The 18,231-nt window shown below is 42.1% G+C and overlaps 2 protein-coding genes across 4 annotated transcripts in view; one reads left to right on the top strand and one right to left on the bottom strand.

The window, feature by feature from the left end:
* LOC140387352 (very-long-chain (3R)-3-hydroxyacyl-CoA dehydratase-like) overlaps nucleotides 1-4,594 on the top strand; it is a 47,748-nt gene extending 43,154 nt beyond the window's left edge. The window contains exons 9-11 of the mRNA XM_072470306.1: nucleotides 1,801-1,907; nucleotides 2,108-2,239; nucleotides 3,089-4,594. Coding sequence (XP_072326407.1) covers nucleotides 1,801-1,907; nucleotides 2,108-2,239; nucleotides 3,089-3,165 — 316 coding nt within the window. The 3' untranslated portion in view covers nucleotides 3,166-4,594. The remainder of the gene's footprint in view (nucleotides 1-1,800; nucleotides 1,908-2,107; nucleotides 2,240-3,088) is intronic.
* A 2,830-nt stretch (nucleotides 4,595-7,424) lies between these two features.
* Nucleotides 7,425-18,231, bottom strand: part of LOC140387351 (integrator complex subunit 14-like) — a 36,881-nt gene continuing 26,074 nt past the window's right edge. For all 3 annotated transcript variants that reach the window (XM_072470303.1, XM_072470305.1, XM_072470302.1), the window contains exon 12: nucleotides 7,425-16,317. In XM_072470303.1, the coding sequence (XP_072326404.1) occupies nucleotides 16,066-16,317 (252 nt within the window). In that variant the 3' untranslated portion in view covers nucleotides 7,425-16,065. The remainder of the gene's footprint in view (nucleotides 16,318-18,231) is intronic.

Below are 18,231 nucleotides of genomic sequence, written 5' to 3' on the forward strand. Positions count from 1 at the left end.
GTCCTCCACTGTGAAAACAGGCAAAATATTGTCATTTCTGTGTTACAAAGAACAAAGAACAAAGAAATGTACAGCACAGGAACAGGCCCTTCGGCCCTCCAAGCCCGTGCTGACCATACTGCCCGACTAAACTACAATCTTCTACACTTCCTGGGTCCGTATCCTTCTATTCCCATCCTATTCATATATTTGTCAAGATGCCCCTTAAATGTCCCTATCGTCCCTGCCTCCACTACCTCCTCCGGTAGTGAGTTCCAGGCACCCACTACCCTCTGCGTAAAAAACTTGCCTCGTACATCTACTCTAAACTTTGCCCCTCTCACCTTAAACCTATGCCCCCTAGTAATTGACCCCTCTACCCTGGGGAAAAGCCTCTGACTATCCACTCTGTCTATGCCCCTCATAATTTTGTATACCTCTATCAGGTCGCCCCTCAACCTCCTTCGTTCCAGTGAAGTTCCCCATTATTCACTCCCCAGTCTTATTGCTTCTCGGCCTTCTGGCTAAGATCAAGCCCAAGAGTTGCAGTGTTAATGTAAGCCAACTTATGACAGATATATTTTTAAAAATATGAGATGCAGTCCCTGTTCTTGACAGCTTGGATCTTATATGCCTCTTTTGTGGAGACCATGAATTGGCTTCAATTTGAATTGGTTTTTGGAGCAAGCAATGAGATGGATTAAGGGTTTGCCCTGTCCACTCTGCACATAGGCAAAAAAATTATACTCCCAGTCTTGTCCTCTAAGGGACCAATGTTGACTTTAGCTGCTACTCTTCCTTTTTATATACTTGTGGAATCTTTTACTATCCGTTTTTATATTTTGGGGTAGATTTCTTTGATAATTTATTTTTATTGCTTTTTTTAGTAACACTTTATTGATCTTTAATAGTTTCCCAATCCTCCAGGCTGCCACTGACCTTTGCGATATGATATGCCTTAGATTTTGCCTTGAATTCCTTGCTTAGCCACAGATGCATTTTCCCCCTCTTACAATCTATCTTTTTTTTCTTCCTCTCTGGAATATATTTTAGTTGGGAGGAATTGACTATCTCTTTACGTGTCTGCCACTGATCATCAACTGTCCTATCTTTTGGTCTTTTTCCCAGTCCACTAGGCCCAAGTCTGTCGTCATGCCTATGGAATTACCTTGGTTTAACACCAAAACACAAATGTGGGACTCAAGTTTATTGCCCCCAAACTGAGTTTCAAATTCAAGCATGCAATGATCACTCTTCCATAGAGTATCCTTTACTACAAGATCATTAATTAATCCCATCACATTACACAATACTAAATGAAACAGCCTGCTTCCTGATTGGTTCGACAACATATTGTTCCAAGAAACAATCTCTAATACAGCCTATGAACTCTCCCTCGAGCCTACCCGTGCCAATTTGATTAATCCAGCCTATGTGCAAATTAAAATCGCCAATGATTACCGTTGTTCCTTTCTTACAAGCCCCCAGTATTTCCTGGTTTATACTGTGCCTTACTGTGGAGCTATTATTAGGGGACCTATAGATTACTCCCACCCGGGACTACTTTCCCTTGCTATTTCTTACTTCTACCCGGACTGATTCTACATCTTGATCTCCTGTGCTAATATAATTTCTCACTATGGCACTGACCCCCTCCTTTACTAACAAATGACGGAGCACTTACTGTAAGAATGGGACACATTTCACTGACTGATGGAGCAGCATTTAGCTTTAAAATCTGTATTGTCGTTGGACTGTATATTAATGGTATCTGCTACGTTGAGGAAATGTACATAAAGCATTGTTTTGTTATTGAAATAGGTACCCATATTACATGCTGTCCTGTATAGACACAGAGTGGAGAATGCTGACCTGGATCAGATATACCATTTGGATTCCTCTCTATCCACTCGGAGTCATTGCTGAAGGTTGGTTCTGAAATTTGTACATACTTTACATTATTGACAGAATCTGAAACCACTAGAATAACAGTTTGTACATATATCATGCTCTTTGGGAGAAATGTGAAGTTGGTTTATCTTGCCGAATTCCTCTATATATCTAGCAGTTTGTGTTTCTTCATAGCTTCACATGTACTAACTACAACTCGTATTCCTCTCCTTCACAGCGGTGTGTGTGGTTCAGTCTATTGCTTATTTTGATGAAACTGGAAGATTTAGTATTCTACTGCCCAACCCGTTCAACATTTCATTCAGTTTCTCCTACTTCTTGCGAGGTTACCTTATTGTTATGTTCTTAGGTGAGTTCCATCTCTCGTCTCTGGAGCACTCTGGTCTAATGGTCTAATTGCTCTAATTTTTGTTCAGTCTCTTCCTTATTATCAACACAGGGAATATGCTGCTGTAAAAGTTTTGTGTGTCAGATAAACTCAGGGACTAAAGGAGACTAATGGCTAAGAGTCAGAGTGTCGAGGTGCAATGACCTCCCTCACTGGAACTCTGTTCTCTACACACATTGTTACATCACCAGGGCTCAATGGAGGGCAGTTTTAGAATAACCCGTAGAGACAAAATATTATAGGAAGTGATTTAAAGCTGATAGTGATTGTAAGACAGCAATGTTATTGCAGTTGTTTAGTGATTTTTAAAATAAATTTACAGTACCCAATTCATTTTTCCAATTAAGGGGAAATTTAGCGCGGCCAATCCTCCTAACCTGCACATCTTTGGGTTGTGGGGGCGAAACCCACGCAGACACGGGGAGAATGTGCAAACTCCACACGGACAGTGACCCAGGGTCAAGATCGAACCTGGGACCTTGGTGCTGTGAGGCAGCAGTGCTAACCACTGTGCCACCTGCACTTGTTTAGTGTTATTGAAAGATTTGGTGATGTCCCAAATGGTATCAGACCCATGTTCTTTGGTTGAAATGGTGTGGGGATTATTCTGTTTGCCTTTTGTTGAAACAATTGTCGAGTCATTCTCGCATGTGCTTTCAAGTTTCCCTTCTGGCATTTGAACAACTCTGCATTTGCCAACAGCCGTGCCCTTAACACAGGTTAGACACAGAGAGGTTGTTTTCCCTGGCTGCGGAATCTAGACATCTGAATCCGATATGATTATGATGGGATTCTCTCTTTTTTTTCTAGGTTTGTTCATTAATTTCCGACACCTCTACAAACAAAGTAACAAGCGCCTCCGCCCAAAGAAACGCAAGCTGCGCTAGAAGGGATGTGTCTTTATTTCTTGAGTTGGAGAACCACCTCAAATATTTTAATTAAATGTAAACTTACTGCCTTTATATAAACACTGTACTTTTTTGGAGGTGAGAAAAGTCAACGGCAAAGTGTCAATAAACCTTCACTAATCTCCTACCGTATCCCACCGTCGCAAGTGTAGCCATTTGCACCTCATCGGTCAGCCTTGCTGAGGAGAATTTCGCAATAACCAAGCACACTCCTGGGTACCGATGGAAATATTCACTTTGTCTTTTCCCCTCATAAATGTACATGTTTGAAGAAATGCACACTCTTGTGGAAGGAAAATTGATGCATAACAAGTTATCCAGCACCCTTGGTAAAAGTGTATTTTTTTCCAATTCAGCAGAGTAATTTTATAAAGTGAAATTGGTTTTATGTTGCGATATAACTTTGATTTATCCAACGTGACTGAGCAATGAATGGGCGTCTCCAAACAATCAGTGGGCATTATTTTTTTTAAAATTTAGAGTACCCAATTCATTTTTTCCAGTTAAGGGGCAACTTAGTGTGGCCAATCCACCTACGCTGCACATCTTTGGGTTGTGGGGGCGAAACCCACGCAAACACGGGGAGAATGTGCAAACTCCACACAGACAGTGACCCAGAGCCGGGATCGAACCTGGGACCTCAGTGCCGTGAGGCAGCAGGGCTAACTCACTGTGCCACCGTGCCGCCCTATCAGTGGACATTATTAGACAGATTAATAATGTTGCTGTTTCTCAGGCTTTCTGGAATTAAGAAAATTATTTTTAAATTGGGTAGTTTAAGCTCCATTACCCTCCACCATGTATTATTTTGTGTGAGAGCAGGAGCAATGTTTCAGCACTCTGCTGCTTTCTTATAACCAGCACAAGGTGGACATTCCATCCATTAGACCCCTTCTCCAATGGAGAATTGCAATACAGACTCCGAGGCGAGTTCCTTGGTTCAGTTACACCCACTGAACCACCCTGCAGTCATGCTCATGAATGTTAATGTAACAAAGATGACGACCAAACACATTTAATGAGAATGGGGTACTTTAATGTAAATTATGAAGCTTTAATCCAGTGTGAGATGGTCAGCGATAACTGCAAGAGTGAAGCTGTTGGGCTGGGTTGTCTCGCTGTGTTAAACCTCCCAAGGTTGGATCATTGCCATTCACACCAAGATATCTGATCACTTAAATATATGCAAGCTGTTGAATTTTCATTCTTTTTGTGTTTTTTAATGTAGACAATTGCAATGAATTTGGAAGAACCAAGTGGCTTAGATCAGAATATTCCCAGTTTTGTTCAAGGTTTTAAAGTGTAATGGAATGAACAGGCTTTCCTGAGACAGTTAGAGATGGGGAGCTGCTGTTTTCATTAGAAAGGACTCACTGTGATTTGAATAAATTGTGAACATTAGTGAAAACCGGTGGTCATAATTTAGTTTATCTCCATATGAGGTTTAAATGTCCTGTAAGACTTGGTTGTTGCAACTTCTCTCAGTGTCCATGTGTCCCCACCTAATGTCCCCATCCGGTGCTCTAATGTTCCACTTTTACAAATTGTAAATCCCATGCCATTTAAGGTGAATTGAAATGTGATAAATTGCACTGTTCCTTGGCGGGGGAGGGTACTCTCTGGTGTAGATTATTTGGGCAATAATGGACAAGTTTAAACAAATTCAAATAATGTCACAAACAAGATCAACAGTTTGTTTAAATGCATAAATTAATCTACTGCATTCACATTGGATTCCAGAGCTTTAACCAGTGTTTTAAGGATCACAAACCGTAATTTCAACCATTTAAGTTAAAACCATCCAAGTTAATGGAAAATTGGTGCCTTGTTTGTCAATTTTGTGTTTCGTTGCATTGTCACTGAGATTTCTGTCTGCACACTTTAATTATTTTTACATATAGTAAGATTATTAAAAACAATACACCGAACTGTAAAATATCAGGAGAATAATGGGCACTGTTGGGATGATTTCAAGCTTCTGTTTGATCCAACGGTTCAGGTAAGGGGCTGTTTAGCATAGGGCTAAATCGCTGGCTTTGAAAGCAGACCAAGGCAGGCCAGCAGCACGGTTCAATTCCCGTACCAGCCTCCCCGAACAGGTGCCGGAATGTGGCAACTAGGGGCTTTTCACGGTAACTTCATTTGAAGCCTACTTGTGACAATAAGCGATTTTCAAAGGCGTGAGATCAACACCTCTAAATCAGCCTGTGTGGCTGGGATCATCGAGTCATGATGGCTGAATGTCCTTGTGTGCTGTGCTGGCTCTGTAGAGGATACAGGCAGTGCCATCCCCTTTCCCTGCTTCTATCCCTTGAGCTCTGCAAGTTTGTTTCTCCCAGGTGCCTATCCAATTTCCTCTTCATTGATCATCTCAACTACTGTCATGGGCAGCACGTTCCAGGTCATTAAGAAAGGGTAAAGCAGTTCTTCCTTCCTTTGCCCAAAACCTAGTATCTGTTTCTAATTCTCGTACTATTAGCTAATCTACATCTTTTTGTGTACTCTATCTAAACCGGTCATACTCTTTTATCATAGAATTTACAGTGCAGAAGGAGGCCATTCGGCCCATCAAGTTTGCACCGGCTCTTGGAAAGAGCACCCTACCCAAGGTCAACACCTCCACCCTATCCCCATAACCCAGTAACCCCACCCAACACTAAGGGCAATTTTGGACACCAAGGGCAACTTATCATGGCCAATCCACCTAACCTGCACATCTTTGGACTGTGGGAGGAAACCGGAGCACCCGGAGGAAACCCACGCAGACACGGGGAGGATGTGCAGACTCCGCACAGACAGTGACCCAGCGGGGAATCGAACCTGGGACCCTGGAGCTGTGAAGCAATTGTGCTATACACGATGCTACCATGCTGCCCTATCCGATTTTACATCTCTATCCGATCTCCTCGATTTCCTTTGCTCCAAGGAGAACAATCCCAGCTTCTCCAACCCTAACCTTGTAACTAAAATCCTTCAACTTTGAAACCATTCCGGTAAATTTCTGCTGCATCCTCAAGAGCCTTCATCTCCTTCATCAGTATGGTCACCAAAACTGGATGCAATACTTCACAATTTGGTCGAACCAGAGCTTTATAAAAGGTTCAGCACATCTATCCTGCCTTTGTATTCAATACCTCTCTTTAGAAGACCAGGATTCCATATACTTTGTTAACTACTCTCTCTGTATATCCTACCACATTCAAAGATCTATGAACATGAATCCCATGTCCCTCTGGCCTTGCACACTCTCTTTAGAACTGTCCCATTAAGTCTATATTGCCTCTCCCTATCCCTTTTGCCAAAACGTATTACCCACTCTTAAGTTGCATCTGCCACTTCTTTGCCCATTCTGCTAGTCTATCTGTGCTGTTACAGTCAATTTATTGATTGATTAATATCATCAATTTATATCAGTCAATTGGTATCATCCTTGCTGTTAGCCACACCTCCAGTTTCATATTTTCAGCAAATTTTACTCCCTTTTCCAATATGCTCACACAAACCCTTGGAAAACACTCTTGTCATCCTCCAGTCTGTAAGGCAACCATTTACAAGCACTCACTGTTCTGCCCTTGAACTGGATTTTTTAAATCCAGCCTGATAACTCGTTGTACATCTTTCTGGCAAAGGCAGAAGCTGGAGCCAGTCTGCCTTCAACATAGGTTTCAGGTTTATTCACAAAACCCTGGATAACAAACATAGACTACTTTTCCTTCCAGTTTCTCTTCTCTTTCCCCCCCCACCAGGTGGAAACTGGTTGATATATATGTTACCTAACGTTTCTCCAACTAGTATCAGCTACTCTTAATCACAACTAGAGCATGCATTCATTTGGTACAGTATTTACAAAGTTAACAGCTGATATTGACCCTCCCCATTCCACAAAGCTTTTAAGAGTTACGATGGTTTATTGGTGTATATTAGAACTTATGCTTTGATTATATTATTGAATCACATGAACTGAACTGCCACTGTATAACATCACTTGAACTGAACTGATAATCAATTTTATATATTAAAATTATAATTCAATTGAATATAAAGGAGTGCCAGAAATTCTGATACCCATGAACTCTTTGCACAATGTCCTTAAACCGGGATTGAATAACTAGTTTAAATTCCATCCAGTTAGTCATTCTTTGTAAGTGGCTGCTTTTGTCTTTACTTATTGTTACATGATGGGTTGGAGGAAACTGTGTGAGTAGGATAAAGAAAGAATTAGTCCAAAGATAAATGTCATTGAGTAACAGGTCATTTAATATTGCAGTTTAGAATAGATTTCTAATATTACAAAGTATTTACAGAACAGAAACTGACCCTTTGGCCCAATAGATCTAGTCAGGCCAAATTCCTTTCACCGTACTTCATCTTGACCTATCAAATCCTTTTATTCCTTTCTCCTGTTTAGCTAACTTCTGCTTAAATGCATCTACATCTCGACTACTTCCTGTGGGAATGAGTTCCACATTCTGACCCAGTTCTGGGTAAAGAAGTTTCTCCTGAATTCCCTATTGGATTTATTAGTCACTATCTTGCATCAGTTGAAACATGTGTATGCCCACTGTCTATCCCAGCATGATCTGTCACCACGCAGTCTTCTGCTTTTCTAGAGGAAATAGCCCCAGTGTATTTACTCCTTTCTGATGAGTATAACCCCTCAGTTCAGATCATTGTAGAAAATCTTTATTGCATCTTCTCCAGTGCATTTATATCTTTTAATTACAGACACTACAACTAATCGTAGCACTCCAACAGTCTAACCAAGGACCTATATGAATTGAGTGTAACTGTTGTGCTTTTCAATTCTTTGCCTTGAGAAATTAACTCCAGTACCGTGCTTAATTTAGAGCCTTATTACGTTTTAGCAATTTGGTAAAATGAATGGTCGACATACAAGAGTAATTTGCATTTCTGTAAGTGCCTTTAAAGAAAGAAAATGCTCCAAGGCACTTACAGAAATTGATAATGACCAAAGAAACTAGGCCACGTGACTAAAGGCTCGATCAGAAAAGTAGATTTTAGGAAACATTAAGCCAGGAAAGATTGAGAGGTTTAGGAAAGTTAGAGCGATGGGAAAAGGACAAGGCAATGGAGCAAAGTGAACTCGAGAATGAGAATTTTAAAGTTAAGGTGTTGGTAAACTGGAAGTCTGTGTTGATCAGCAGACATGGGTGTGGATTGAACAGGACCTGGATTAGGATACAGGTAACAGACTGGAGCTCACTCAAAACTATGTATTCTGCACAAATGTAGATTATAGATACAATTTTTAATTGGATAAAGTGCAATACCGATTTCACTAAAAGTTACACATGGTACAGAATCTGGCACCAAGAGTGTCATTTCCAACACTGCTCCAAACATCAGTGGCTCAACTTGAGTGAGTATAAAACACATAGAAAGGCCCTCCTAGATTTTTCCCCCTACACAGGTACCATAACCTTTTTGGAAGGCATGTCCATGTACACTAGAACTCAATGTAGGCCTGTTGGTAGTGATGCTCTGTAATGATCTGAAGACTAGCAAATTCTACCTTGCTCCTTGTATTCTCTGTATTGACTGACAATTGTAAAGCAGAGATTGATATGATAGGAGAGCTGCATCTAGCTGCTTGGTACATTACTGGAATGTTATTTTGGTTTTACATGGTTGAACTTTCATAAATGATTCGACAAAATTTGTTTTAAATGAGAAATATTATAGCATGCTGAAGAGGAACAGATGACTGGGTCTATAGTTTCCATTGTTGCTCACCATGTCTGAGTCTATTGTAGGCAAATTAATTGGCAGAAGCATTATGTAGTCTGATATCCATCTCAGATAATAGAGGCAGATTGGACGCTCAAAGGCAGTTTAAACCTTGGCCCTGAATTTGCTGTAAAATTTTAATTTAGAAAGGCAATGGGTAAAGGACAATTGTACTTAACTAACTGAACATTTTGCAGAAATTGCAAGAGGGCTGCTCTTACATATGTATATAGATATGATTTAGATGTGCACAGGAGTAGTTTGCTGATGATGCTAAATGAAGGAGCAGAGCAAACACCGAAAGTGCCTGGAGGTTAGAGAAATGGGCTCATTGGTGCAGGTCTATAAAAGACTGGCAAAATAAACAGGAAAGAAATGATGCACCAAATGATAAAATTAACAATGTAGATACAGACAGCAGTAAGGATGGAGAAATAAACTTTCCGAAAGAAGGAAGATTATTCAGGGAGGTTATTGAAAAGGCAAATTAAACTCTGGCCTTTTTATGTCAGAATTATTGATGATAAAAAGCAGGGACTGTTGGATTGGTGGAGGATCGTGGTTCAGGCCCAGCTGAATGTGTTCTGTACAACTCTTCACCCGATTCCAGGAATATGATAGAACAAAGTTTCACTAAAAATTAGAGATTAATTTGTTTTTCTGAATCATTGGGTCGTTTCCATCACTGCTAAGGACAGATTCATTTTCTGGTGCTATTTCTTGGGAGAAGACAGAAGTGTAGTCCTTCCCCACAGTGTTGAAGAGTGTTGATGCTACTACAATGGGAGACTGACCCAGCACACCTAAGGAATAGCAAGAGGTACGTATCCAAGTTAGAATGGTGTCCATGTTGGAGGTGAAAGCTAGATTGGGTTACTTTGCTCAAATAAAGGTTGGGAATTGATGAGTTTATCAAGATTAGGCGGGGAGGAAATATGGCAGTTTAGTGATTGTTACTGGATTAGTAATCCAGAGGTGTGGAGTACTGATCCAGACATTCACTTTCAAATCCTACCATGGCAGCTGGGAATTTGAATTATTAAATAAAATATGGCATAAATAGCAAGTATGGTGACCATAGAACTACCAAAAAGGACGTTTAGGGGAGCTCGGTGAACAGGACCAAGAATACTAAAAGGAATAAAACGGGAAGTAAAAACATTAATGGTAAGCGACGCGGCAGGTTGTTACATGAAGATATGGGTTCAACGACGAGGAAAATTAGGAGAAAAGTTAAGAGGAAATATAACTTGGGAGAGGTTAACGATCGAGGTGTTAAGATTCAGAACAGAGGTTAAAAAAAAAAGCCAACATAAGTGTACTTTACCTGAATGCTCGTAGTATTCGGAATAAGATAAATTAGTTGATGGCGCAAATCATCGTGAATGACTATGATTTAGTGGCCATTACTGAAACATGGTTAAAGGATGGTCACGACTGGGAGTTAAATATCCGAGGGTATCAAACTATTCGGAAGGACAGAGTGGATGGTAAGGGAGGTGGTGGAGCTCTGTTATTTAAGGATGACATCGGTGCTATGGAGGATAAGGTTGAATCCATTTGGGTGGAAATCAGGAATAGTAAGGCGAAAAAGTCACTGATAGGAGTAGTCTATTGGCCACCAAATAGTAACATTATGGTGGGGCAGGCAATAAACAAAGAAATAACTGATGCATGTAGAAATGGTACAGCAGTTATCATGGGGGATTTTAATCTACATGTCGATTGGTTTAACCAGGTGGGTCAAGGCAGCCTTGAGGAGGAGTTTATAGAACAGTATGTAATGGAACCTACGAGGAACCAAGTGGTCCTAGACCTGGTCCTGTGTAATGAGACAGGATTGATTCAGGATCTCATAGTTAGGGATCCTCTCGAAAGGAGTGATCACAATATGGTGGAATTTAAAATACAGATGGAGGGTGAGAAGGTAAAATCAAACACTAGTGTTTTGTGCTTAAACAAAGGAGATTACAATGGGATGAGAGAAGAACTAGCTAAGGTAGACTGGGAGCAAAAACTTTATGGTGGAACAGTGGAGAACCCTCAAAGCGATTTTTCACAGTACTCAGCAAAGGTTTATACCAACAAAAAGGAAGGACGGTAGAAAGAGGGAAAATCGACCGTGGATATCTAAGGAAATAAAGGAGAGTATCAAATTGAAAGAAAAAGTGTACAAAGTAGCAAAAATGAGTGGGAGACTAGAGGACTGGGAAATCTTTAGGGGGCAACAGAAAGCTACTAAAAAAGCTATAAAGAAGAGTAAGATAGATTGAGAGTAAATTTGCTCAGAATATAAAAACAGTAAAAGTTTCTACAAATATATAAAACAAAAAAAGTGTGGCTAAGGTAAATATTGGTCCTTTAGAGGATGAGAAGGGAGATTTAATAATGGGAGATGAGGAAATGGCTGAGGAACTGAACAGGTTTTTTCGGTCGGTCTTCACAGTGGAAGACACAAATAACATGCCAGTGACTGATGGAAATGAGGCTATGACAGGTGAGGACCTTGAGAGATTGTTATCACTAAGGAGGTAGTGATGGGCATGCTAATGGGGCTAAAGGTAGACAAGTCTCCTGGCCCTGATGGAATGCATCCCAGAGTGCTAAAAGAGATGGCTAGGGAAATTGCAAATGCACTAGTGATAATTTACCAAACTTCACTGGACTCTGGGGTGGTCCCGGTGGATTGGAAATTAGCAAACGTGACACCACTGTTTAAAAAAGGAGGTAGGCAGAAAGCGGGTAATTATAGGCCAGTGAGCTTAACTTCGGTAGTAGTGAAGATGCTGGAATCTATCAAGGAAGAAATAGCGAGGCATCTGGATGGAAATTGTCCCATTGGGCAGACGCAGCATGGGTTCATAAAGGGCAGGTCGTGCCTAACTAATTTAGTGGAATTTTTTGAGGACCTTACCAGTGCGGTAGATAATGGGGAACCAATGGATGTGGTATATCTGGATTTCCAGAAAGCCTTTGACAAGGTGCCACACAAAAGGTTTCTGCATAAGATAAAGATGCATGGCATTAAGGGGAAAGTAGCATGGACAGAGGATTGGTTAATTAATAGAAAGCAAAGAGTGGGGATTAATGGGTGTTTCTCTGGTTGGCAATCAGTAGCTAGTGGTGTCCCTCAGGGATCAGTGTTGGGCCCACAATTGTTCACAATTTACATAGATGATTTGGAGTTGGGGACCAAGGGCAATGTGGCTAAGTCTGCAGACGGCACTAAGATGAGCGGTAAAGCAAAAAGTGCAGAGGATACTGGAAGTCTTCAGAGGGATTTGGATAGGCTAGGGTCTGGCAGATGGAATACAATGTTGACAAATGTGAGGTTATCCAATTTGGTTTGAATAACAGCAGAAGGGATTATTTAAATGAGAAAATATTAAAACATGCTGCTGTGCAGAGACCTGGGTGTGCTAGTGCATGAGTCGCAAAAAGTTGGTTTACAGGTGCATCAGGTGATTAAGAAGGCAAATGACATTTTGTCCTTCATTGCTAGAGGGATGGAGTTTAAGACTAGGGAGGTTATGCTGCAATTGTATAAGGTGTTAGTGAGGCCACACCTGGAGTATTCTGTTCAGTGTTGGTCTCCTTACTTGAGAAAGGACGTACTGGCACTGGAGGGTGTGCAGAGGAGATTCACTAGGTTAATCCCAGAGCTGAAGGGGTTGGATTACGAGGAGAGGTTGAGTAGACGGACTGTACTCGTTAGAATTTAGAAGGATGGGGGGGGGATCTTATAGAAACATATGAAATTATGAAGGGATTAGATAGGATAGATGCGGGCAGGTTGTTTCCACTGGCGGGTGAAAGCAGAACTAGGGGGCATAGTCTCAAAATAAGGGGAAGTAGATTTAGGACTGAGTTTAGGAGGAACTTCTTCACCCAAAGGGTTGTGAATCTATGGAATTCCTTGCCCAGTGAAGCACTTGAGGCTCCTTCATTAAATGTTTTTAAGATAAAGATAGTTTTTTGAAGAATAAAGGGATTAAGGGTTGTGGTGTTCGGGCCGGAAAGTAGAGCTGAGTCCACAAAAGATCAGCCATGATCTCATTGAATGGTGGAGCAGGCCCGAGGGGCCAGGTGGCCGACTCCTGCTCCTCGTTCTTATGTTAGTGAACCTGGTTCACTATGTACCTTTAGGGAAGGAAATCTGTCATCCTTACCCGGTCTGACCTACATGTGACTCCAGATTCTCAGCAATGTGGCTGATTTTTAACTGTCCTCTGAAATGGCTACACAGTTGTTTCCAAGAAGGAAGTTAAGAACCAACAAAGGATAATAATCCAAATACCAAAGGAATTAAAAATGATGAAAGTTTGGTTCAGGGGTTAATAAGATAAACATCCAACAGTATCATAGAATGGAGTGGGGAAGTTGGAAGAATTTCCCCCCTCCAGAGGGTTAGTGGGATACGGAATATGGTACTATTCATCAAAGTTTTCGAAGTGTGGTGGTGGGAGGGTTGTGGAGCGATTGGTCGTGGTGGTCCTGATTGTGGGAGAAATGCACAAAGGCTGCTACTGGCATTTTTATTGAGAATTGTAAATTAAAAAATGAGGCGGTGTGCAGTCCTCTGGCCTTAAGCAGCAGCTGTGAGCAGGTCACGTGCCCTGCACGTACTTTGCGTCAAGCACCCCGTATGCAAGTGCTTTTGCTGCCAAATCACACAGGAGAGCTTCTTCCTTTTTCTAGCTTCTGGCAAGGCGAGGACTGAAACGGAATCATTTTATTTCAAGAAAGAGACGGCCAAAGACACAAATAGGCAGTAAACCGACCGGCCAGGATCTCTCTGAATCTGGAGAGAGCTGCTCAGGAGAGTCCAGCGTAGGGCTAGTGTTAGCTCTGTACAAGAGCTCCAAGGCCTCTGGTTAACAGCCTACAAAGAAGAAACTTAACTTGGGAACAAAGCAGTTTAAAGATGATTTCTTGAGGTGTGGTTCTGTCAACTGTGCCAATGCAAATAAGGATGCAAAGCCCACGTGCGTTATATGCAGAGAAGTTCTGGCAAATGAGAGGAGACGGTTTAGTTTGTGAAAGATGAGTGGTGGGTGAAAAATTCCATTTGAGGTTGAGACCCCAGTTGAGTCCAACAAAGAGACTAAGCTGCTGTACCTGACCTGCAACAGCACATGTAAAAACATGCCAAAAGCCTACAAGACTGTCAGCATTCTGGAGTAGCATCTCACAGGAGAATCCAGTACGGAGTAAAACAAGCATTTTGTTGCTATTACCCTTCATGATGGCCTACATGGGAGGTTGGATTTTCTGTTTGCACAAAAATGAAGACTGCACAAAGGATGCAAAGCCCATGCGTGTTATATGCAGAGATGTACTGGCAAATGCGAGATGGTTTATAATTTGAAAGATAAGCGGTGGGTGAAAAATTCCTTTTGAGGTTGAAGTCTGCACCTGGTATGCACAATGCCCTCCTGTGAAGCTGATTGGAGAATGTGAGGACCAAGCAGGCTGCCTTTTGCATGAAAAGTAAGCAAACATGGCGTGGGACACGAAGGCCAGCTGGCTGGCAAAGTGGGTCCCACGAAAAACTTTGAAAAACACTAAATGACAAAGCATAGATTGTGTCATTCTAAAGGGTGCTGCCTCAGTGTTTGAAACATGTCACAGCTTGACAGGGAAGGAAACTGCAAAGGTTTTTGTTGTTGATGGTGATAAGATAGCAATCAAAAATGACAGTTTGATTAGTCAGCAAGAACATGTTTCCGTAAACTTAATCAGAGTTAACATCTACAAGATACTTACTCTGTAACTGGCAATGAAATCAACCCCAACAAAATTGCAACTGTCAGCAAGCAGTTTAAAAATAGTTCACTTTTTTAAAACCTTCAGTTACTGAAGCCGTTGTAAATTAAAAGAAACTAACCACCACTGGAATAGCAATGGTCTAGATTTCAAACACATCCCCAATATACCTGTCATGCTTCCGCCGAAGTTGATCACAGGTTTATCTTTGCTATTGCAGCTTTGGGTATGATCCAATGCAGCATGATAGCACTATGGCTTCACAGCGGTAGGGTCCCAGGTTCGATTCCCGGCTTGGGTCACTGTGTGTGTCGAGTCTGCACGTTCTCCCCGTGTCTGCGTGGGTTTCCTCCCGGGTGCTCCGGTTTCCTCCCACAAGTCCCGAAAGACGTGCTGTTAGGTAATTTGGACATTTTGAATTCTCCGTGTACCTGAACAGGCGCTGGAGTGTGGCAACTAGGGGCTTTTCACAGTAACTTCATTACAGTGTTAATGTAAGCCTACTTCTGACAATAAAGATTATTATTAATTAGTTTCCTGCTCTACAGTCTACATTACTAAGAGATTGCAGAGTTCTGGATCGTAGTCTGCTCCACAAATATTTCCTGAATTAATTCAAATTTAGAATTTTAAGTGCCTGCTTAACTTTGGATGCATTCTTGTAAATGCTATTTTAATAACTTGAGGCTTTTATTTTTTTTACTCCCTTTCGACACAAATGAGAAGATACTTTCAGATATGTAATGAATATTGTAATATTCATAAGTCTACACATAACTGAAAATGGTTGAGTTTTTGTAACAGCTGTGGACAAGTCAACACTCAAACTAGTTGCCTAGTGAATCACATTAGGGATTAGGTATCGCTCCTGTATGATTTTCACATCTTTCTCTTTATTCTGCCTAAGTTAAGAGTTGGGTTAAGTAGCTACACACACAGTGCTAAATGGTGGCAGTTTCAATCCCAAATGTGAACGGTCAGAGTCACACCTGGACCCAAACACGGACTCCTCTACAACCAGGTACAACACCCGGACATGAGCCAACGCAGGATTGGTCTGGACTGTAACTGGAGAAGGATTAGTTGAGAAAGTACAAGAACTGCACCATACCACATCCTTATGTGCAGTGAAAAGGCAAAGAAATGGAGATTTTAATCTTCACTAAGAGTAACCAAAAAGCCAGAGCTTATTAAAAAATAGATCATGTAAAAAAGATTTTCTTTTGGTGCAGGTAGATTTTGTAGCATTTGTTTTTTAACAGCCTCATGTCCCTTGCTGTAACCTTGTGCACAGCACTTCCAGCAGAACAATGGTTTTAAAAAGCAAGGTCCTCAAAAGTGAACCAAATATAGTCTCGGTTGTAATCATAGCCTGTCAGCACTACTGCTGGAGAAGTCTGTCTGCAGAGGGGCAATGTTGTGCTCGTATGCTGCATACTCTGAGTTGCCAGTACTGGCTAACTTTAGTTGCTGGGCGGCATGGGAGAGTTGAAATGCAGCATCGGGATGGGCTGTGTCTGGAAGGAGTGTGCATTCACGGTCCAGCATATCCGCCACACCTTTCAGTAGGTCCAGAAATCCAAACGCGAGGGCTGCCTTTCTCAGCCGATTCAGTTCCTGCGGAAGGGAAAAGGCGCAGGGTGAAGGATAGTTTGCTTTTAGAATGTGAAACATGTTCATCAATGTGAATGCTAAGAAATAGAGTGTCAGAAACCCTCAGGCAAAGGGCAGCACAGGACATGGCATGCTGCTCCTATCTGCCTTAATGTGACTAAACCCTTTAATGTAAGACAATTTCCACTCCTCATATCAGTCTCGCAACAAAGCTGTAAATTATTGGCATTTGCCAGTGGTGTTTGGTGCTGTGCTCCATCATTTAATAGAAACTGGATTAAAATGCTTCTAATCATATTTCACAAAGACCCTTTCATCCCTTAGAAAGAGGAAATGCTAATTCCAATTGACTTCAGCTTCAATTTGGATCCCAGACACGAAAGAAGAGGGAGCTAAGCCGGCACTTTCCCCCAGGTCCCAGAGATGGTTTTCATCAAAAAGCTCCTAACAGGGAGGGAGGTACCAAGGGTGGAGACTGGAGGTTACAGGTGGGGGAATTCACTCCGTCAAGATTAGAGGAGGCGGAGGGGAACTGAAAATGAGGACAAAGACCCGATGTCTAAATAATCTAGATGTCTTTAGGATGGCAACACTCTGATAACCGGCGATATTAGAATTTCCAGATGCTGCAGGATGAGCTAGAAAGATAACCGTGGCAATACTGGGCGTGGCTGCAGACTGTGTCAGCAACTGCTGGACCTTCTGTGTATACCCAATGGTTTCGCTTTTAGTATTCATTCAAGAATGTGGGCAGCATGGTAGCCTTGTGGATAGCACAATTGCTTCACAGCTCCAGGGTCCCAGGTTCGATTCCGGCTTGGGTCACTGTCTGTGCGGAGTCTGCACATCCTCCCCGTGTGTGCGTGGGTTTCCTCCGGATGCTCCGGTTTCCTCCCACAGTCCAAAGATGTGCGGGTTAGGTGGATTGGCCATGATAAATTGCCCTTAGTGTCGGGTGGGGTTACTGGGTTATGGGGATAGGGTGGCGGTGTTGACCTTGGGTAGGGTGCTCTTTCCAAGAGCCGGTGCAGACTAGATGGGCCGAATGGCCTCCTTCTGCACTGTAAATTCTATGAAAAAATCTATGAAATCAATGTGGGTGTCGTTGACCCAGCATTTGTTGTCCGTCCGTAGACAAGGCGGTGGTGAGCTGCCTTCTTGAATCGCTACAAACACAGTGCTGTTGGGGAGGAAATTCCAGGATTTTGAACAAGCGACAGTGAAGGAACAGCAATGTATTTTCAAGTCAGGGCTGTGAGTGGTAAATTTATTTAGGAAGAGCATAGGAAAGTTCGGCGATAACTGTTCAAAATTTCAATTACTCTTTTGACATTTTAATCATTTCAAGAGGAGTAAAATTTGTCCTAAGTGCGGAACTGTTTCATTACTGAATCCATTACTGAAAGGATGCAAACTGCCTTTATATCATGTCAGCTGCTTAAAGATTGTCTCTCCAATGTCACACTTTGTCAAGGATCACGAGCCAAATGGTATATTCCAGATTAGTCAGGTAAAAAATTAACCATCATATTTTCCCCATTTGGTTGCAACTGAGCAGCACAGTTGCTTCACAGCTCCAGGGTGCCGGGTTTGAATCCCGGCTTGGAGTTTGCACATTCTCCCCGTGTGTGCGTGGGTTTCCTCCGGGTGCTCCGGTTTCCTCCCACAGTCCAAAGATGTGCGGGTTAGATCAGGCATTGTCAAACTCGGGGGCGCGACCCGCGGGTGGGTCGCAGAGCTCCCGATCGCGCAAATCTGCGCGCAACAGCCGGCTGCAAGCGGCCTTCAAAATGGCCACCATCATGTAAAACAAATACGGCCGCACTGCGCACGCGTGTCCGATCATCAGTGCGCAGGCGCAGTGCGGCCGCTTTTTTAAAAAAAACGGTTGCAGCTTTTTGTTTTACAGGTTCGGGA

The sequence above is a fragment of the Scyliorhinus torazame genome, chromosome 12 (genome assembly GCF_047496885.1).
Source record: "Scyliorhinus torazame isolate Kashiwa2021f chromosome 12, sScyTor2.1, whole genome shotgun sequence".
Classification (NCBI taxonomy): Eukaryota; Metazoa; Chordata; class Chondrichthyes; order Carcharhiniformes; family Scyliorhinidae; genus Scyliorhinus; species Scyliorhinus torazame.